Source organism: Bos javanicus, chromosome X (genome assembly GCF_032452875.1).
Source record: "Bos javanicus breed banteng chromosome X, ARS-OSU_banteng_1.0, whole genome shotgun sequence".
NCBI lineage: Eukaryota > Metazoa > Chordata > Mammalia > Artiodactyla > Bovidae > Bos > Bos javanicus.
Window position 1 is genome coordinate 41,618,453 of NC_083897.1, and position 23,542 is coordinate 41,641,994.

The 23,542-nt window shown below is 36.0% G+C and overlaps 1 protein-coding gene across 3 annotated transcripts in view; it reads left to right on the plus strand.

The window, feature by feature from the left end:
* Positions 1-23,542, plus strand: part of LOC133242872 (protocadherin-11 X-linked) — an 818,944-nt gene that overhangs the window by 481,670 nt on the left and 313,732 nt on the right. For 2 of the 3 annotated variants that reach the window (XM_061409097.1, XM_061409099.1), the window contains exon 5: positions 13,212-13,241. In XM_061409097.1, coding sequence (XP_061265081.1) covers positions 13,212-13,241 — 30 coding nt within the window. The remainder of the gene's footprint in view (positions 1-13,211; positions 13,242-23,542) is intronic. The other variant, XM_061409098.1, reaches the window with a different exon arrangement.

The window sequence follows — 23,542 nt, forward strand, 5'->3', positions numbered from 1 at the left end:
GTAATAACTTATTTTTCTCTAAGCTAGGTAATACTAGTTTAAAGCCAAAGGATAAATTAAGAATCTTAGTTTCAAGTCACAATCAGAAAGTCACATGCTTAACTAGTATTTATATAAGATTAACATTTAACCTTCACTTGAAACAATGCTAATGAACTAATAACACTACTTTCAAGTAGTCTTTGTTTATCTTAGAGTTTGATATAAAGGCAGACACATAGGTTGCTTTTAATTTTTTATTTTATCATAGATCTAGTTATGCTTTCATCTATTATATATAAAAAAAAAAGCCTTCACAGAGGTAAGCAGTCTGGTAGCTACTGCACTTTAAAAAATGTTTTCCTTCTAGAAAAAAAGAAAGATCATTTGTATTCTGATGTTTATTCTCATAATCACTTTAGTACTTTGATGCTTATATTGTAACATCTATAAGTTTAATAGACACAATGCAGCATTGTCAGATTTTTACATTTCATGAGAAGGACATGTTAAGATGATCTGTAATTTAAAATGATGATAAAGACAATGGCATACATTTTTTAGCAGCAAACAGGTATTTTATGCAAAATTCAAACAAAAATGATACATTGTTTCAACTGACGTGCAATATTTTCAGAAAGCAGATGTGTTTGTCGCATTGCTTTTGTTACTGTCACAGTACAAGAATATTTCAGGGTAAGAGTAGGGTTTTGAATAAGCCAGAAAGATGTGAAAGCAAGTGCAATAGTATTCTAGCCCAACCCTGTCTTCGATAAGAAACTATAGATTTGTATCATCCATAATATTCTGCTTCTAGGTCATTTTGAGAATATTTTACTCTTGTTTAGCATTGTTAGATCAATTCTAGTATCAATTCTGAATAAAGCACTGTTTTTTGTTTTTTGTTTTTTCCCCTTTAGTTTGGCTCTCATTCTGGTACTGCATATAATCTCTGCATGTTCCAAGATTCAGAACCCATGAAAAATCATTTCAACTGGATTTAATCAAGTACTCTCAATCCCTTTCCCCCATATTCAGCAAATGCAATGTCATTGTTCCTTGGGCTCCCCTGATGTCTCAAGGGGTAAAGAATCCTTGGAATGCAGGAGACAAAGGAGATGCGTGTTTGATCCCTGGGTCAGGAATATCCCCTAGAGGAGGAAATGGCAACCCACTCCAGTATTCTTACCTGGAAAATCCCATGGACAGAGGAACCTGGCAGGCTATAGTCCATGGGTTTGCAAAAAGTCAGACATGACTGAGCATGCACACACACACTATATGGTAGGTGGACTTGAATAAATAATAATTTGGCAACCATTTTAAAAAGTTTCATTCAGAGAGAATTTCCTTAACGTATTTCAAATTATGTGTAAATTCATATCTGGACTACTGGAGGGGGTAGTCATTCCCCTCTCCAGGGGTTCTTCCTGATCCAGGGATCAAACCCAGATCTCCTGCATTGCAGGTAGATTCTTTACTGTCTGAACCACAAAGGTAGACCTATATCAAGACACAGGTAACTTTTCAACACTTTGAATGGATGAGTTTGGCAATCTATTCACTGATATCTTAGTAACAAGGAATACCACGTTAAGTTCATATATTAATAGTAGAATAGTTCATGTACCATAGTTTTACAGACCTAATTAAAATAATTTTGAACTCCAGCATATAGTTTAAAAAATATTTAGACAGGTATTTAATTATAAATTTTCTAATACTTAATTCTAATATTTAATTATATTATATTTTCATGGGTCTTTAATTCTAAAGTTAATAAGTTAAAAATAAAATTATATTGTTGGGAAAGGTTTGGAGAAATTGGAACATTTGTACACTACTGATGGGAGTGTAAAACAGTGCAGCTGTTTTGAAAAACTGTCTAGCATTTCCTCAAATGTTTTAGCATCGAGTTTTCAGCCATTTCACTCCTAGGTATACAAGTATAACCAAGAGAAATGAAAACACATGTCCAAGCAAAAACCTCTGTATGTGTTTACAAGTAACATTATTCATTATACCCAAAAGGTGTAAGTAACCCAAATTCCCATTAATTGACGAGTGTTTAAACAAAATATGGTATATTTGTACAGTGAAATATTACTTGGACATAAAAAATGAATGGCTTACTGAAACATGATGCAACATAGCTAAATCTTTAAATCATTATGATAAATGAGAGAAACCAGCCACAAAAGGCTGCATATTAAGTGATTTTACTCATAAGTCCAGAACAGAGAAATATAAAAAGAAAGTAGGTTAGAGGTTGCTTAAACTTGTGAGAAATGAAAGGTTGGGGGTGACAGTTAAAGGGTGTGGGGTTTTTTTTGAGGTGACAAAATACTCTAAAACTGACTATAATAATGGTTGCAGATACCTATGAATATACAAAAGAACACTGAATTTATCCTTTAAATGGATGAATTCTACATTATATGTTATATATCAATAAATGTGTTAATATGAATCACCAGCAATAACTAATACATATATATACTACTAAAACTGACAACTACTGTTCAATGCTCCTAGTTTACTTTAACCCTTGTAACAAATACTGTAAAGTAGGAACTCATATTTCTCTATTCTATAGATGATTAAACTAAGCCAAATTACAAGAAGAAGCATGCCTGGGGTCACATAGGTAATAAGTGACCTAGGCAACAGTTGAATCCAATCACTGAAGCTATAAAATTTGTACTTTCCAATAAGAGTCATAGTCAATTATGCCACAGCTCTAATTATCTATGCAATTAAAAAATGGAGGAATATCTTGTTATTTAATTCAATTTATAGATATTTATTGCAGGTCTCCTTAGTACCAGGCACTCTTTTAGGCATTAAGAATATAGCAGAATTTCAAAACTCAAAATGACAAAATTTGTGCTGCCATGGAGCTTACATTCCAAAACTTTAGAATCCAGAAGAGCTGAGTTGAAAACTTCTATACCTTACAAGTAGAGTGACTAAATAAGTTCTTTCACCTCTTTGATTCACATATTCCTCTTTGTAAAATGGGATTAATAATTTTCTCACATCAAAGTGTCACTATGTCAGTTCAGTGAGATGATACTTGTAAAGCATTTAGTGAAATGCTTCACACTCAGTAAATGAAAGGTGATGATACCAGTGGCAGTGAAAGTTATAGTGATATTATTCCTGTCATTGTCACAATCATTACCACCATCATCATTGAGTGTAGCCTCTGAGTTGTGTCCAACTCTTTGCGGCTCCTTGGACTATAGCCCTCCAAGCTCCTCTGTCCATGGAATTCTCCAAGAAAGAATACTGGAGTGGGTTGCTATTTCCTTTTGCAGGGGATCATCCTGACACAGGGATCAAACCTGGATCTCCCACACTGCAAGCAGATTCTTTACCATCTGAACCATCAGAGAAGCCCATCATGATCATCATTAAATGTAGCTAATGCCCTGGTTTTAGTGTAGGAGGAAGATACAGCCTTCTAAAGTTTTGCTTGGATAAGTTCATATAGCTACTTGTGAACTTAAGACTGAAACCCAATGATCTTCTGATTTCAAATTTCATAATCTCTTTACTGATGAGTTGACACTATGTATACAACTTTTATGTCAATTCTCAAATTTATAAAAAAAGAGAATAAGGCAATAAAAATACCTAGATACATTCTCATAAATGTATTCTTTTGAAATGGTGATTTATATTTTAGAAAGAAAATAGTAAACATGTTTAATACATTTAAGTTTATTATTTTTATTAGATTCACCAGTATCTTTCCCCTGAAGCCAACAACACTCTAAGTTGATAATTGAATAAATTTCTGAAATACAATGTCATGTGTACCAGCCTCCAAAAAAAAAAAAAAATTAAACCAGGCCATGGTAGTTACATGGAAATTTAAACCAAGTAAAAATTATACTCCACATTCTGATATTTTTAAAGTGTATATTAGGGGGAGTGGTAAGCTTACCTTCTATAGTATTAATATTAGACCTGATTCCTTAGGCTTCTAATTTGTTACACTATAAACACACATGCACCTTAAAGATTTCTTTTTTTAAACTTCTCACCCAGTTTTGGCCATTTGTTAGACAAATATTTATTTTATGTGTATTCTGTGTATACAGTCATAAATGTTTCATTTTGACTATGCAATTCAGAAAAGTTACCCTTACAGCCCTGCTCGTGTCATCAGAAGTGCTTTTTGTTATTTTTGACCACAGTGAACATCTCAATTTGCTATTGCACCTGATCCAACTGACAAAAACAGAGTCACAGTTGGATGTACATAGAGATTATCATACCAAGTGATGTAAGCCAGGGAGAGAAAGACAAATATCATACAATATTTCTTATATATAGAATCTAAAAAAAAAAAATGATACAAATGTACTTATATGGTGGTGGTTGTTTAGTCCCTAAGTCATGTCTGACTCTTGTGACCCCATGGACTATAGCCCATCAGGCTCCTCTGTCCATGAGAGTTCCCAGGGAAGAATATTGGAGTGAGTTGCTATTTCCTTCTCCAGGGGATCTTCCTGACCCATGGACTGAACCTGGGTCTTCTGCATTGCAGGAAGATTCCTTACCAACTGAACCACCAGGGAAGCCCATGAATTTATATACAAAACAGAAATAGACACATAGACATATAAAGCAAATGTACAGTTACCAAAGGGGAAAAAGGGGAGAGACAAATTAAGAATTTTGGATTATCATATACAGACTACTATATGTAAAATAGATAACCTACTGTATAACACAGGGAACTATACTCAATATTTGTAATAACCTATAAGGGTAGAGTAAGACAAGAATAGATATATATGTATGCATGACTGAATCACTTTGCTGTACACCAGAAACTAACACAACATTGTAAACTGACAATAATAATAATTCAGTTAAAAAAATTAATGATGGTCGATACTTTATTGAGTGATCATTGTAATAAGCTTTTAAAATCTATCTATTCTTTTTTTTAATTTTATTTTATTTTTAAACTTTACATAATTGTATTAGTTTTGCCAAATATCAAAATGAATCCGCCACAGGTATACATGTGTTCCCCATCTGAACCCTCCTCCCTCCTCCCTCCCATACCATCCCTCTGGGTCGTCCCAGTGCACTAGCCCCAAGCATTCAGCATCGAACCTGGACTGGCATCTCGTTTCATACATGATATTTTACATGTTTCAATGTCATTCTCCCAAATCTTCCCACCCTCTCCCTCTCCCATAGAGTCCATAAGACTGTTCTATACATCAGTGTCTCTTTTGCTGTCTCGTACACAGGGTTATTGTTACCATCCTTCTATCTATTCTTATTAAATGCATTGTTTCTATACACATGATGTTCTATTTCTTTCCTAATTAGGAGGCAGGGTAGTAATTAAGGATAAGCTCTGATGTCTTTGTTCTCTAACATATTTCTTCCTCTTTCTGTTACCTGTGTTCAGAGATGTGGTGCCCCTGGCTTATGACTTTAGTTCTTATGCCTATCACTGGGGCTTCTCTGGTGGCTCAGATGGTAAAGTATCTGCCTGCAATGCGGGAGACCCAAGTTTAATCCCTGGGTCAGGAAGATCCCTTGGAGAAGGAAGTGGCTGCCCACTCCAGTATTTTTGCCTGGAGAATCCCATGGACAGAAGAGCCTGGTAGGCTACAGTCAATGGGGTTGCAAAGAGCCAGACAAGACTGAGTGACTAACACTTCATCTATCATTAGCCTTATTGATTATGGACATGGAGAGAGGGGAGGAAGGGGTGAGATGTATGGAGACAGTAACATAGAAATTTACATTACCATTTATAAAATAGATAGCCAATGGGAATTTGCTGTATGTCTCAGGGAACTCAAACAGGGGCTCTCTATCAACCTAGAGTAGTGGGATGGGGAGGGAGATGGGAGGGAGGTTCAAGAGGGAGGGGATATACATATACCTATGGCTGATTCATGTTGAGGTTTGACAGAAAACAAACTCTGTAAAGTAATTATTCTTCAATTAATAAATAAATATATTTAAAAAATAGTAAAAAATAAATTCTTAACAGTTATACTCAAGAGGACATATACTCTGCAAGCAACAGCAATACATGAAGGCAGAATGAAGGTAACAACTGTAATGTACGCATTTAAGCAAAGGAAGAGAAGTGATAAACCTGGAGATGAGTAAAAGAAGGAATTAGGATTTCTCAGAGAACCTGCAGGGAGGCCATATTCTTTTGGGTTAGAGAGAACTTCTTGTATTGACCTCATACTTTGTTCTTGCTGTGTTTGTTCTGAATGCACAGATTGAAAACAGACAAAGCTAAAATACAGAACCACATAGATATTGAGGAACACCAAAATCATTTGATCAAAGAAATATTATCATTTCTTTCAATTATACCAATACAGTTACAGCCTCAGTGTATACTTGAATAACTCTTCACTGTGATGACTTATTTGCCACCATATTCTACTATGCTAATTCTGTGTGATACAGAAGAGAGCTAACTAAAATTTGAGGTTGATCTCCTAGTTGGATCATTTCATTGATATTAACAAACTTGCTTCTCTTATGCTCTATATCTTGCTCCTCTTTTTAATGAGTCAATCAGCTCTATCAATCTTGAAAATTAGATAAAACAGGAGAAATGTTTATTTATTGGTAGCAAGAGAATTTATTTACACCTAGAGGTTGATAAGAATGTGTGAAAACTACTTGATTAGTGTATTATAGAAATTTCTGAGCTTATAAAGTTCAGACTGGTGAACTTTTCTCCCTCCTTCACTATATATAATTTAGTTTGGACAGTGATTTTGTTGATTCAATACTCATCTCTTGGGGTTATTTTATTTTATTTTATTTTTTAAAATTTTATTTTATTTTTAAACTCTACAATATTGTATTAGTTTTGCCAAATATCGAAATGAATCCGCCACAGGTATACCCGCGTTCCCATCCTGAACCCTCCACCCTCCTCCCTCCCCTTCCCTCCCTCTGGGTCGTCCCAGTGCACCAGCCCCAAGCATCCAGTACCGTGCGTCGAACCTGGACTGGCGACTCGTTTCATACATGATATTATACATGTTTCAATGCTATTTTCCCAAATCTCCTCACCCTCTCCCTCTCCCACAGAGTCCACTGGAACCTATTATACAGAGTGAAGTAAGCCAGAAAGAAAAACACCAATACAGTATACTAACGCATATATATGGAATTTAGAAAGATGGAAACAATAACCCTGTGTACGAGACAGCAAAAGAGACACTGATGTATAGATCAGTCTTGGGGTTATTTTAAAAAACATAAAATGATTAAAAATCCATGTCCTCATTAAAATATAAGTTGCTTTTTAGCATGTGTTTTCCCTTCCAGAATTGATTTTTTAAAAATGTTTCTATCATCAAATCTGGTATCAATTTGACAATCTACTCACATTCCTGCCAATGTATTTCTGTGTTTTATTTTATTTCTAATGCTTGTCTAGTTGTCATGAGAATGGCCCACTTATAGTGACAGATTGTGTTATGTCTATGTGGTAAGAAAAATGCAAAAACTATCATTTTAATATTTACCACTTGATCTATTTTGAGCTTTTCTCAGTAGAAATTCTCAAACAAGGGCAAAAGTAGCACAGCATAGGCTATTGTTTTTAATTAAAATGTATAATTTAATGAAATAAACACATATTCTGGAGTTGTCTTTTTTTCACTGCAGTGATAAAGAAGTGTTCTCCTCAATATTTGACTAGCCTTAAATATTATCATTAATTTTTCAATAATTCACTGATTTACCAAGATAGATATAACTAATGTTTTCATATTTTCACTTGTCTTGCTAAGGATTTTGACATGCTCAGTAATAAGTGGTAAAACATCTAACTAATATCTACTGTGTTCTTGAAAGTAAATTCTAATGGAGCAAATATAGAAAGATCTATTGTTATTCTATAAAATAAAGAATTGTATTTTTATTTTTTAAATCTATTTATTTTAATTGGAGGCTAATTACTTTGCAATATTGTAGTGGTTTTGCCATACATTGACATGAATGTCATATTCTTAGATATGGATAAACTTTTGAGTGTTTTTTGTACATGGTATTTTCTCTGTAGGAAAGTTGACATTTTTAACCTGTTATTTAAGAATTATCACTCATAATAAAGGGAGATATAAATACCAATTGTTTAAATACATTAAAATCCAAGGACTTTTTCTTCAAAGAGATTATTCAAAGCATTATGTTCAGGCTATGCCTTCAAAGACAAATGAAATTCTAACACAGAGCCATTGATGGCTGAGTTTGATCAACACATAAGAACAATATGAATATTTAAGGCTAAAAATAACTGTCCAAAGTGGAAAGGAAAAACAAGCATACTTTGATTTCCTTATGTAATAGAACTGTGCCCATGTCAGGATATCTGGGTCAAATATCAATTTTGCAAACTTAAGTTATATTAAAATGACAGGAAAAAAATATATATAGATATACCCTTTTTGGTCTGAGAATACGTCATTGGATAACAAAATATAGAGCCTTTGTTTTGTTTCAAGGCAAATTATGCTCAGAGAATGAGATTATATTTGCTAATATTTTATTTAACACAGGTCTACTCTGGGAATTATGATTTCACAAGCAAATAGCATACAGATAATATCCCTTAATAAGCCAATAAAGAAATAACATACTCAAAACCAATGATAGGTTAATTATACTATTTTTCCAGACAAAGGGATAAGGTCCAAATTTATCTGAGGTGTACCTTTCTATTGCAGGAAGGGGCTCCCTTCCAGAGCCTGAGAGTAGACTCCTGTCTAACATTTGGAAATGAAATGTCCAAGGAGACACATGTACTGACAAAGCAAAAGACTTTATTGTAAATGGGCTCTTGGGTGGAGGGCAGGAGGGTAAGAGAAACCAGAAGGACTACTCTGCCACATGGTGTGCAGTCTCAGGTTTTATGATAATGTGCTTAGCTTCTGGGTTGTTGCTGATCAATCATCTCTCTTGGCTTATATTTGATCTGACTCAGGGTCCTCCCTGGTGATGTTTACATCTTTCAGCCAAGATGGTTTCCAGTGTGAGGGTTTCTGGGAGATTGACAGGACATATCATCTTCTCCCCCTTTCTTTGACCCCTCCCGAATTCTCCCAGTTAGTTTTCAGTGGCAGCATCACATGAAACAGGAGTGAAACCTCCTGTTTCAAGACAACTCAGGCAAGAGGTTATCATTGCAACTGGCGAAAGCAGTGGGTTTCCTTCAATAGTTCCTTAACATTTCTATGAGATGGCTTTTGGGAGAGAGAGCTTAGCCAACTGAGAACTGATATTCAGTTGTTAGTGCAAAGATGAAAGCCCCTTGTTACTAGAACATATCACTAGAAAATGAAGGCATTAATGCTGGCCAGCATGATAATCTCCTTCTTCCAGGCCACCGCCTGATTTTCACCACTGCTAAGCAGAGATCCACCTTCCTAGGCAGGAGTTAATACTCCAAAGTCAGAGAGCTATTTAGATCAGCAAGAGTCATCTTGTCTGGACTGAACACTCTCAGATGGTTCTCATAGACTCTGGATATTTGTACTCTTAATATCTCCTTGCCATAGTTGCATCTTCATCTGTTCTTAATTGATAAGACTCCAGGAGTGCCCCTTAGTATCTGAACTACTACTGAGTATTTATCAGCAGTTGCAAATGTTGATGATAACATCTTGACATAACAACTTCAATTCTCTTATCAAAACAATATTACTTTTAAAAGCTTTGTTCTTAGATCAAAACAACTTAATCTTTGTCATGAACAAGTAAATAAGAAATCATATCAAAGCACTGTACAACAGCATTCATTCTCTTACTATATTTATTGTATCACTTTTTGTACATACCCTTATTTCAAATTCAGCCCTATCTCCTCCCCAATTCTCTGTGATGCTCAAAGAAACTTTTACACAACTGTAACTATTATAGGAAAGTGTGATAAAATATTAGGAGAAAAGACTTTGGGGACCATAATTAGCTAGAAATGTTAGATACATGATACTTTATCACGTGATGTATTCATCCCATACAAAGGAGAATGAATTCAAGAGATAAATGGCCTAAATGCTTACAGAGCCTTCAAAATCAGTTTACTGCCCATTTCCTGAGGTTGAAAGGGATGAAAAAAAGAAGTCTTAAATAGAAGCAAAAAGAATGATTTGACCAGGATGGCTGCAGAAAGAATTTAGTTGAATAGAATTGAATTAAGGAGTTCCTAAGACCCACAAAAGTCAATATTAGGTATTTAAGGATAGTATCCAAAACTGTATATATATTTATGTTTACTCCTAAATCATGAATCTCCAACCAGCTTAGATTTTTTTTTTAAGAAATGTGTTTATGCTCGAGATAAAAACTCATCCATTTTATTTTTTTTAATTTTAACTTTACAATATTGTATTGGTTTTGCCATATATCAAAATGAATCCGCCACAGGTATACATGTGTTCCCCATCCTGAACTCTCCTCCTTCCTCCCTCCCCATACCATCCCTCTGGGCCGTCCCAGTGTACCAACCCAAAGCATCCAGTATCATGCACCGAACCTGGACAGGCGACTCATTTCATATATGATATTATACATGTTTCAATGCCATTCTCCCAAATCATCCTACCCTCTCCCTCTCCCACAGAGTCCATAAGACTGTTCTATACATCAGTGTCTCTTTTGTTGTCTCGTACACAGGGTTATTGTTATCATCTTTCTAAATTCCATATATATGCGTTAGTATACTGTATTGGTGTTTTTCTTTCTGGCTTACTTCACTCTGTATAAGAGGCTCCAGTTTCATCCACCTCATTAGAACTGATTCAAATGTATTCTTTTTAATGGCTGAGTAATACTCCATTGTGTACATGTACCACTGCATTCTTATCCATTCATCTGCTGATGGACATCTAGGTTGCTTCCATGTCCTGGCTATTATAAACAGTGCTGCGATGAACATTGGGGTACACGTGTCTCTTTCCTTCTGGTTTCCTCAGTGTGTATGCCCAGCAGTGGGATTGCTGGATCATAAGGCAGTTCTATTTCCAGTTTTTGAAGGAATCTCCATGCTGTTCTCCATAGTGGCTGTACTAGTTTGCATTCCCACCAACAGTCTAAGAGGGTTCCCTTTTCTCCACACCCTCTCCAGCATTTAATGCTTGTAGAATTTTGGATTGCAGCCATTCTGACTGGCGTGAAATGGTACCTCATAGTGGTTTTGATTTGTATTTCTCTGATAATGAGTGATGTTGAGCATCTTTTCATGTGTTTGTTAGCCATCTGTATGTCTTCTTTTGAGAAATGTCTATTTAGTTCTTTGGCCCATTTTTTGATTGGGTTCTTCAATATGTGCAAATCAATCAATGTAATACACCACATTAACAGATTGAAAAATAAAAACCATATGATTATCTCAATAGATGCAGAGAAAGCCTTCAGGAATAGAAGGAACATACCTCAACATAATAAAAGCTATATATGTCAAACCCACGGCAAACATTATCCTCAATGGTGAAAAAGTGAAAGCATTTCCTCTAAAGTCAGGAACAAGACAAGGGTGCCCACTTTCACCATTACTATTCAACATAGTTTTGGAAGTTTTGGCCACAGCAATCAGAGCAGAAAAAGAAATAAAAGGAATCCAAATTGGAAAAGAAGAAGTAAAACTTTTACTGTTTGCAGATGACATGATCCTCTACATAGAAAACCCTAAAGACTCCACCAGAAAATTACTGGAACTAAACAATGAATATAGTAAAGTTGCAGGATATAAAATCAGCACACAGAAATCCCTTGCATTCCTATACACTAATAAGGAGAAAATAGAAAGAGAAATTAAGGAAACAATTCCATTCATCATTGCAACGAAATGGTGACGGATGAGGGAGGAGGGTTCAGGATGGGGAACACATGTATACCTGTGGTGGATTCATTTTGATATTTGGCAAAACTAATACAATTATGTAAAGTTTAAAAATAAAATAAAATTTTAAAAAAGAATAAAATACTTATGAATATATCTACCTAAAGAAACTAAAGAAATATATATAGAAAACTATAAAACACTGGTGAAAGAAATCAAAGAGGACCCTAATAGATGGAGAAATATACCATGTTCATGGATTGGAAGAATCAATATAGTGAAAATGAGTATACTACCCAAAGTAATTTATAGATTCAATGCAATCCCTATCAAGCTACCAATGGTATTCTTCACAGAGCTAGAACAAATAATTTCACAATTTGTATGGAAATACAAAAAAAAACTCAAATAGCCAAAGCAATCTTGAGAAAGAAGATAGGAACTGGAGGAATCAATCTGCCTGACTTCAGGCTCTACTACAAAGCCACAGTCATCAAGACAGTATGGTACTGGCACAAAGACAGAAATATAGATCAATGGAACAAAATAGAAAGCCCAGAGAAAAATCCACATACATATGGACACCTTATCTTTGACAAAAGAGGCAAGAATATACAATGGATTAAAGACAATCTCTTTAACAAGTGGTGCTGGGAAAACTGGTCAACCACTTGCAAAAGAATGAAACTAGAACACTTTATAACACCATACATAAAAGTAAACTCAAAATAGATTAAAGATCTAAACATAAGACCAGAAACTGTAAAACTCCTAGAGGAGAACATAGGCAAAACACTCTCTGACATACATCACAGCAGGATCCTCTATGACCCACCTCCCAGAATATTGGAAATAAAAGCAAAACTAAACAAATGGGACCTAATTAAACTTAAAAGCTTCTGCACAACAAAGGAAACTATAAGCAAGGTGAAAAGACAGCCTTCAGAATGGGAGAAAATAATAGCAAATGAAGCAACTGACAAATAACTAATCTCAAAAATATACAAACTCATCCATTATAAAATGAATGGAAAATAAATGATATAATAGGAGAATATCTTACTGGAAAGATGTCTTTTCTTGGGTAATACCTATGTGAGCTAAGCATATAACAATTTTTGATGCCAATCGAAGGCTTCATATTCTTCTACATGTTGTTGCATGATAATTACAATGTTGTTATTCACTTTTCCTGAAACCACTGAAGAATGCAACAAATAAAAATAGTTTCACTAGAAGACCAAAATTGTGTATTATTGCACTGAGAATATTGACATTTTTTTAATGTACTTGCAATAACAAATTGAAACTGATTTTTTGTTTTTGTTTTGTTTTCCTTTGCTTCCTTTGCCTACATTTTATCCTAAATCAGCAGAAATCCAAGGGGAAAAGGACAATAAAGGTAAGATGCTAATTTCAAAGAAAATTGACTTCAAAATTTGTTGCACTATCTTTTCTTAAATTTCTGAAGCTACAGTAGCTACTAAGTGCAGTTAAAACTGTAAGTATTTAAGATGACATATGTTGTAGTTCTGCCTTAAAAGAGCTTCAAACTGAACTGTCTCTACATTTTGTATTATTTACACAGTCCTGGAGGCAATTTTCAAGGCTAATTTTATTTTATTTTTCACCAACACTTTCTTTTCCCAATGTGGCAAAACATCATCCTGATGACAGCATCACTTTGTGAATGTTCTGGTAATACAGTTATTTCATGATAAATTTTAGCAATAGAAGGGACCATTTTGGTGTCAGTTCACAATTAACAGTGACAGCAAAAGTTAGTAAATATGAAGCATGATGATCTTGGATAAGGTCACAGAGAAAAATACTATAAACATGGTCAATCAGTAGTTTGATGTTCTCTGAGAAATTGGGCTTTAAAATGTCATATTTCAATGTAAAATTTTTTTTCTAATTGAAATGTAGTTGATGTACAATATTATGTTTGTTGCAGATATACTTTATTGTGATTTGACATTTTGATACATTATGAAATGATCACCACCATGATAACTCCAGTAACCATATACAACCATATAAGTTATCACAATATTATTAACTATATCTTTTATGCTGTATATTACATCCACATGATTTACCTGTTTTAAAACTGGAGGTTTCTATCTCCTGATCCTTTTTACCTTTTTCATTCACTGACCTCCCCTCTGTCAACCACTTTTTTGTTCTCTGTAGCTCTGAGTCTGTTTTTGTTTTCTTTTGGTTTGTAGATACTGGATATGAGAAACTACAGTTGCTGTCTTTGTCTCATTTATTTAACTTAGCAAAATACTTTCTAGATTCATCCATGTTGTCACAAATGACATGAGTTTTAATGGTTGAATAATGCTCTATTACATATATACATCAGATCAGATCAGATCAGATCAGTTGCTCAGTCGTGTCCGACTCTTTGCGACCCCATGAATCACAGCATGCCAGGCCTCCCTGTCCATCACCAATTCCAGGAGTTCACTCAGACTCACGTCCATCGAGTCAGTGATGCCATCCAGCCATCTCATCCTCCGCCGTCCCCTTCTCCTCCTGCCTCCAATCCCTCCCAGCATCAGAGTCTTTTCTAATGAGTCAACTCTTCGCATGAGGTGGCCAAAGTACTGGAGTTTCAGCTTTAGCATCATTCCTTCCAAAGAAATCCCAGGGTTGATCTCCTTTAGAATGGATTGGTTGGATCTCCTTGCAGTCCAAGGGACTCTCAAGAGTCTTCTCCAACACCACAGTTCAAAAGCATCAATTCTTTGGCGATCAGTCTTCTTCACAGCCCAACTCTCACATCCATACATGACCACAGGAAAAACCATAGCCTTGACTAGACGAACATTTGTTGGCAAAGTAATGCCTCTGCTTTTGAATATGCTATCTAGGTTGGTCATAACTTTCCTTCCAAGGAGTAAGCATCTTTTAATTTCATGGCTGCAATCACCATCTGCAGTGATTTTGGAGCCCCCACAAATAAAGTCTGACACTGTTTCCCCATCTATTTGCCATGAAGTGATGGGACCGGATGCCATGATCTTCATTTTCTGAATGCTGAGCTTTAAGCCAACTTTTTCACTCTCCACTTTCACTTTCATCAAGAGGCTTTTTAGTTCCTCTTCACTTTCTGCCATAAGGGTGGTGTCATCTGCATATCTGAGGTTATTGATATTTCTCCCAGCAATCTTGATTCCCGCTTTTGTTTCTTCCAGTCCAGCATTTCTCATGATGTACATACATACCACATTTTCTTTATCCATTCATCTACTGATGAATACTTAGGTGTCTTTCATATCTTGGTTATTGTGAACAATGCTTCAATGAGAGTTGGAGTGTATAATATATCCTTCTGATTTAGTGTTTTTGTGCTGTATCATATGGAAGTTCTATTTTTTTTTTTTTTTGAGCAAACTTCATGTTTTCCACAGTTATCTATACCGATTACATTCCCACCGACAGTACACAAAAGGGTTCCCTTTTCCATACATCCTCACCAACATTTGTTATTTGTTTTCTGTTAATGATAGTCATTCTGACAGGTGTGATTTGAAGTTCCCTGATGATTAGTGATGTTGAGCATCTTCTCAGGCATCTGTTGACCATTTGTATGTCTTTGAAAAAAATGTCTATTCTGTTCCTCTGCCCATTTTAATCAAGTTGTCTTCTTGTGTTGAGTTGTAAGTGTTCTTTGTGAATTTTAGATATTAACCATTTATCAGTTATGTCATTTGCAGATATGTTCTCCCATTCAACAGGTTGCCTTTTCATTTTGTTGATGGTTTCCTTTTCTATGCAAAAACTTTTGAGTTTGATGTAGTTCCATTTGCTTAATGTTGGCTTTTGTTTCCCTTCCCTGATAAGCAGCCCCCCCCCCCCCCCAAATATTGTTAACAGCATGCTGCCAATGTTCTCTTCTAGGAGTTTTATGGTTTCAGGTCTTACATTTAAGTCTTTAATCCATTTGGAGTTTATTTTTCTATATGGTGTGAAAAAGTAGTCCAGTTTGATTCTTTTACATGGAGCTGTCTAGTTCTCCCAACAGCATTTTTTTTGAAGAGACTTTACATGTTGTATGTTTTTGACTCCTTCAATGTGAAAATTTTAAATTCTGCTCACCTATATATAAACAGTCTAGCTTTCTAAAAAAATTTGAAGTTTTTTACTATTAAAAATTAAACTAATCCTGAACCCCCCTCCCAAATTGTCCCCCCCGCAACAGAGTCCAAAAGACTGTTCTATACATCTGTGTCTCTTTTGCTGTATCACATATAGGGTTATCATTACTATCTTTCTAAATTCCATATATATGCGTTAGTAAACTGTATTGGTGTTTTTTTTTCTGGCTTACTGCACTCTGTAAAATCGGCTCTAATTAAAGTAAATAAATTTAAATTAAAATAAACTAGGTCACACATACTGTTAAATTTTAATTACCTCATTGATTAGACTGCACCACCACTAAAAATAATTCACTGACATTTATTTTTTAGAATTTATGCCTCAGTTTCTTCACCATGTTTTGTGGTTGAAAGAAATAGGTTTCCCTTAAGCTTCTGATGGAAGATATTTTGGAAATTAAAATCAATAAGCCTTAAATGCTGTTCATATTAGGAACCAAAACATTGCCGTAACAATATGCTAAGTTAAATGTGATTTTTGTTGTAAGATTTTTTTTTTTTTTTGGTAATATCCTCCTGTAATTTGGGAGACTAGATTTTGTTTTTGAAAAAGAACTTACCAAAGGATGGTCTAGACTATGCTCAAGGTACTCTGTTAGCCCTCGATGGCTTTATAAAGTGTGAAAATTACCAGAAAATGGTGCCTGAGTAGAATGTAAAAATCTATTTTCATTAGTGTTTGAGACTAAACTAAAATAAACTAAAATATCAGCATTAGAAAATTTTCACTTTCTGAATTTCCAAATGCCTTTCTGAATTATCTTATCACTGTGACCTTGGAATGATGACTTTTTGAAAATTAACTCCTCCCAGAAGTCAAAAGGTCATAGAAGAGTTCTACAATTAAAAGGAGGGAAGCAACGGTAATGAAATATTACTAGCTATATAAAGTAAAAGAGAGAAGCTCTAAAGACTTTAGATGTTCTAACATTCTCAGTCATCTGATAAATTTAGAAATGGAACTGCTTGCTCAGTCATAAGTTGGAATTTTGAAGAACAGAATGGCAAATTTTATCTAGTGTAGTTATTCTATAAATAGAAAAATATTTTATTTTTTAAAAATTAGGCCTTTGTATACAATGTCTGGGGCAAATTCATAAAATACCTGGCTCCTGAAATTTTAACTTAAAACATTTTAATTGTGAATATTAAAACATTAATATAATCTCAATATAAGGAGCAATGGAAATGGTTTTAGTGAAGGATTTTTTTTTTTTTTTTTGGTCAAATCAAAGCAAATCTGGGCTTAGGGAGAGATTCTATTCAGAACAGAGAGAAGGATCTGATCTCAGAAAACTGCAGGTTCTTAAAATCCAACAACAACAACAAAAAAGTTTATTTTTTTTAAGTTAAAAAGGGTAAGCAGAAATAAACAGAATTTTTAAAGAAGAAACTGGACAAGCATGATAAGTGACCAGTGGGATCCACCAGAAAAAGTGTCTTGCTTTGGTCAGCTGATTCCCAGGAGACCCTTATAAAGGGGACGTGTTCCACAGTTTTAGTGCTTGCTCATTGCTTGTGAGCAAGCAGAGCTCTGGAACTTGGAAGAAAGAGAGATGCTTGACTAAAGTTTAGTCAAGACAAAGTCTTGTAAGAGAAGGAGGTAGCAAGAGAATGGTCATATTCCAGGTCTCAGGGAAGTCCCTGGGATGGGCCCCCAAGGGAAGGTCTTTGACTTTGCACAGTCAAGGATCTAAGAGAGAGTCCAAGTAGAATAGAAGCCAATTTATTCAGGCAGACGCACACTCCATAGGCAGAATTTGTTCTGTCTCAGAATGTGAGAGGGCCCTGGGGAATACAGGTTGCTAGTTTTTATGGGCTAGATAATTTCATAGGCTAACAAGTGGATTATTCCAGCTATTTCTGGGAAGGGGCAGAGACTTCCAAGAATTGGGACACCACCAACTTTTGGGTCTTTCACTGTTGGCCTCCAAGCTATCATGGTGCCAGTGGGTATGTCATTTAGCATATGCTAATGCATTACAATGAGCATACAATGAGGCTCGAGGTCCTCTGGAAGTAAAATATTCTGCCATCTTGGACCTAGTAGGTTCTATACAGTTTTTGTGGCATCCTGTTTTTCTCAACAGTTGTGTCATTCTTTTCATGGTTGTGCCCTGCCTACTTCTCTCCTGCCTCAAAAGCAGAGGATAAGAAAGGGAAAGCTGTGAGCAATTGGTCATTTTCCCCAGCATATTTCTATACCAAAATAAGCACAGTAAAATTAACTCATTAATACTGTGCTTACTCTGTTCAAAGCACTGTGTGTGCGTATGTGTGCATACATATAAGGGCATATATGTATATATCTATTCTATACCCACATCTGTATCTCTATACCTACTACAAATTTAGTCCTAACAAGAATCCTATAAACTCTTTTACAGATGAAGAAATCATGGTACAGAAACCCTAAGTGACTTGCTGAGAGAGTCAGTTCCTAGGCAGGTTGATAGGGAGTCTAGGGGTCCCCAAGGAGAGAGGGATCTGGAATTCTCAAGGGGTCCCCAAGGAGAGAGGAGTCTGGAATTCTCAAGGAGAAAGAAAGGACAAACTTTTTTTCTTTCTCCACATTCCTTAGGATTATATAACAATAATGTATCCTGCCTAAGGACAGTCTTTGGATTCAACCTTCTGTTATCTTAAAATGTAAATTATGGGAGTAGACCTGGTCTTTACAAGGATGTATCTTGCCTGAGGACAGTGTTATCTTAAAATGTAAATTATGGGAGTAGGTCTGATGAGGTCTTTACAACCTCTAAACATTCTTTGGATTATATAACTTCGTTGTTAACACTAGCAAGTGGGTACTCTTTCTGCCCCCTTCTGATGCCTATGTCAGAAGCTTTCTCTATCTCCTTTATACTTTAATAAAACTTTATTACACAAAAGCTCTGAGTGATCAAGCCTCGTCTCTGGCCCTAGATTGAATTCTTCTCCTCCAGGGGCCAAGAATCCCGGTGTATTCACATGATTCAACAACAACCTTTCATTGCCAGAGTATAGAGCTCACAAGTAGAAGAGATATGGTTTGAATCCAGACAATTTGTCCAGAATACCTTTCAAAAAAGAAAAAAAGAAAGACTTTAAATCATAAAACAAATACTTCTTTCATATCAAAACTGTTTTTTATGTGTGTGTGTGTGTGTTTTAGTACCCTGAGTATGTTTAATGTTTTAAGATGCTTCTGGAAGAATAATATTTTTAAAAAAATTTACCTCTGACAACTCTGATGCTACAGACTCATTATCAAGCCCTTTCACTCCATACCTAAATTGATGTAATATGATTAACATATACTATGGAGATTAAGTCTGTCCTCTGATGCCCTTTATTTTTGGTTCATTGCATTTATATATACATTTGATTTTGGATATTAAATTCAGGAAGCTATAAACATTAAATATATGGTGTCAGAATATTCATTAACTTTGGATTTATTGCAAATGTTTCCATAAAAAGTTCAATAATCTCTTGAACTCTTGAATTTCACCTATGGAGGCTTTTAAATTTAGATTATAAAATATGACTTTTATTTTCAGTTTAATTCAAAGTGAAAAATAAAAGCTTCCTGCATTTGTTTAAAATTTTAAAAAGGGGCCCCCATATTAACCAAGAAAGAAGTATCTAAATGAATTCTTTGTCCTAGAGTCTCAAACATCAAAGGATCTAGAGACTCAAACATCAAAGAACCTAGAGTTGCTCAATGACTGGGGCTCAATAGCCCCAGCTATTTACATTTAAAAGACTTCAGAGGCCTCACCAGACAAGTTTTAGGTTCCACATCAGAGGTTTAAAGTACAGAGATAGACAAGCTTTTCTACCTCCTTTTTATTTATTTATTTATTTATTAAGATTACATTTCATAGAGAAGCTAGTGACATTCAAAGAGAAAAACAAAACAAATGCCATACTCCATAGTGCCATAATTCTTTAGTATGGGAGGGCTGAGTTAATTAAGGGGAAACCACATTTCAACACATAACTACCTGTGATTGAATAAATTACTGTTCAGTTCAGTTCAGTTCAGTTCAGTGGCTCAGTCATGTCCAACTCTTTGCGACCCCATGAATCGCAGCACGGCAGGGCTCCCTGTCCATCACCAACTCCCGGAGTTCACCCAGACTCACCTCCATCGAGTTGGTGATGCCATCCAGCCATTTCATCCTCTGTCATCTCCTTCTCCTCTTGCCCCCAATCTCTCCCAAGCATCAGAGTCTTTTCCAATGAGTCAACTCTTCGCATGAAGTGGCCAAAATATTAGAGTTTCAGCTTTAGCTTCATTCCTTCCAAAGAACACCCAGGAATGATCTCCTTTAGAATGGACTGGTGGATCTCAAGAAGAGGTGGCAAGAATATACAGAAGAACTGTACAAAAAAGATCTACATGACCAAGATAATCACGATGGTGTGATCACTCACCTAGAGCCAGACATCCTGGAAAGTGATGTCAAGTGGGCCTTAGAAAGCATCACTATGAACAAAGCTACTGGAGGTGATGGAATTCCAGTTGAGCTCTTTCAAATCCTGAAAGATGATGCTGTGAAAGTGCTGCACTCAATATGCCAACAAATTTGGAAAACTCATCAGTGGCCACAAGACTGGAAAAGGTCAGTTCTCATTCCAATCCAAAAGAAAGGCAATGCCAAAGAATGCTCAAACTACCACACAATTGCACTCTTCCACACGCTAGTAAAGTAATGCTCAAAATTCTCCAAGGCAGGCTTCAGCAATACATGAACCATGAACTTCCAGATGTTCAAACTGGTTTTAGGAAAGGCAGAGGAACCAGACATCAAGTTGCCAACATTGACTGGATCATCAAAAGAGCAAGAGAGTTCCAGGAAAACATCTACTTCTGCTTTATTGACTATGCCAGAGCCTTTGACTGTGTGTATCACAAAAAACTGTGGAAAATTCTGAAAGAGATGGGAATACCAGACCACCTGACCTGCCTCTTGAGAAACCTATATGCAGGTCAGGAAGCAACAGTTAGAACTGGACATGGAACAACAGACTGGTTCCAAATAGGAGAAGGAATACGTCAAGACTGTATATTGTCACCCTGCTTATTTGACTTATATGCAGAGTACATCATAAGAAACGCTGGGCTGCAGGAAGCACAAGCTGAAATCAAGATTGCTGGGAGAAATATCAATAACCTCAGATGTGCAGATGACACCACCCTTAAGGCCGAAAGTGAAGAGGAACTAAAAAGCCTCTTGATGAAAGTGAAAGCGGAGAGTGAAAAAGTTGGCTTAAAGCTCAACATTTAGAAAACGAAGATCATGGCATCCGGTCCCATCACTTCATGGCAAATAGATGGGGAAACAGTGGAAACCGTGTCAGACTTTATTTTTGGGGGCTCCAAAATCACTGCAGATGGTGACTGCAGCCATGAAATTAAAAGACGTTTACTCCTTAGAAGGAAAGTTATGACCAACCGAGACAGCATATTAAAAAGCAGAGACATTACTTTGCCAACAAAGGTCCGTCTAGTCAAGGCTATTTTTTTTTCCAGGGGTCATGTATGGATGTTAGAGTTGGACTGTGAAGAAAGCTGGGTGCCAAAGAATTGATGTGTTTGAACTGTGGTGTTGGAGAAGACTCTTGAGAGTCCCTTCAGTTCAGTTCAGTTGCTCAGTTGTGTTCGACTCTTTGTAACCCCATAAATTGCAGCACGCCAGGCCTCCCTGTCCATCACCAACTCCCGGAGTTCACCCAAACTCTTGTCCATCGAGTCGGTGATGCCATCCAGCCATCTCATCCTCTGCCGTCCCCTTCTCCTCCTGCCCCCAATCCCTCCCAGCATCAGAGACTTTCCCAATGAGTCAACTCTTCGCATAAGGTGGCCAAAGTATTGGAGTTTCAGCTTCAGCATCAGTCCTTCCAAAGAACACCCAGGACTGATCTCCTTTAGAATGGACTGGTTGGATCTCCTTGCAGTCCAATGGACTCTCAAGAGTCTTCTCCAACAGAGTCTCTTAGCAATGTTTATTTTCAACTTGGGAGAAGTGCAATTGCTTGAACCTGGTTAATATTAAAACAAAGTAACGTTTCTTGCTCAAACACAAACTGGTTCCCTTAGTACTAACCTAATAATTTCCACTTAGACTTTTTTTTTTTTTTTAAGATCCCTCCCCCTTTAGTAAACATGAGTCTGAATTGCCCTTAAGTGAAGTCGCTCAGTTGTGTCCGACTCTTTGCAACCCCGTGGACTGTAGCCTACCAGGCTTCTCCATCCATGGGATTCTCCAGGCAAGAATACAGGAGTGGGTTACCATTTCCTTCTCCAGGGGATCTTCCCGACCCAGGGATTGAGCCCAGGTCTCCTGCATTGGAGGAAGACGCTTTAACCTCGGAGCCACCAAGAATTGCCCTTAGGGTTTGCACAATTGGCCATGCTTGTTAATGCGTATGTTCACAAAAGTGCTAAACTGAAAATGGCAGAAACAGAACTGAATGAGACCATCAAAGAAGTATATTTCTTATTTCTTTATATTTGCCTGAGATGAATTTACAAAGTGGCTTCTTTCAGACTAGGCTAGCAGGTATCAGAAAGAGTAGCTGTAGTCAAAAAGCAAACAAAAGCCATTGTCTGTCATTGGCCTCTCCTCTTCCAGACCTCTGGCGTTTGTGTAACCATTTGTTCCAAGGCTACATGAAGAAGAGGAAGGCAATGAGAATGTGAAGGAATATATATATTAACCCTTTTACTGGTGTCTCCAAGGCACTTCTTCCCTTATCCTATTCAATAATCCAGGAATATTGGGAAGTTTATTCATCATAAATTATTCTAACTGTACAATTTAGGAATTTGAATACAGCAGAGTATATTTAGATTTTTTTAAAGGTTATCTCTAAATAAAACTAATTTTAAGGGTATGTTTATGAAGAGATGTATCCACAGGCCTTGGCTTTAATGATAGTTTATTTTTATAATACTTTTTACAGCATGATAAGCTAGCAAATGCATGAAGCTAAATCTGCAGCAATTGTGAATGCTATTTCTTCTATACTAAACAGTTTTCCTTATAAAGCATTCAATTGAATGCTAATAATGATATGAGAAAGTTAAATCACACTAAGTGCTCTAATTTAGCATTAGCACCTACAAGCAAACCAATTAACTTTTTTCCTACATATGTTCCATAGATAGGATCTTCCAGGGACACTGTACTGCAGGTATACTTTGGGTCCCTTGGTAGTGTCTTAACAGCTTCTTATTTTGCTTTGGAATCAATTATTTAACTCAATGGGTAGTGAATGAAAATTTAGTAGCAAAAAAGTGACAGATAATTTGAAGGACATCTTTGGTTTGATCTTTGGATTCTCCTTCTGTGCTTATTCAAGACTTCTGCTTGCACCTGATATTCAATGTTAAAACTATTAATGTAGTTATCACCATAAATACATATCTATTTTGTCTTACATGTTTTTTTTTTTTTTGATCTGTTTTTTATTTTATTTATTTTTATTGCTGGGTTGGTTGATCCTATAGCCCTAATATACAGTGATTACAAGGACTCCA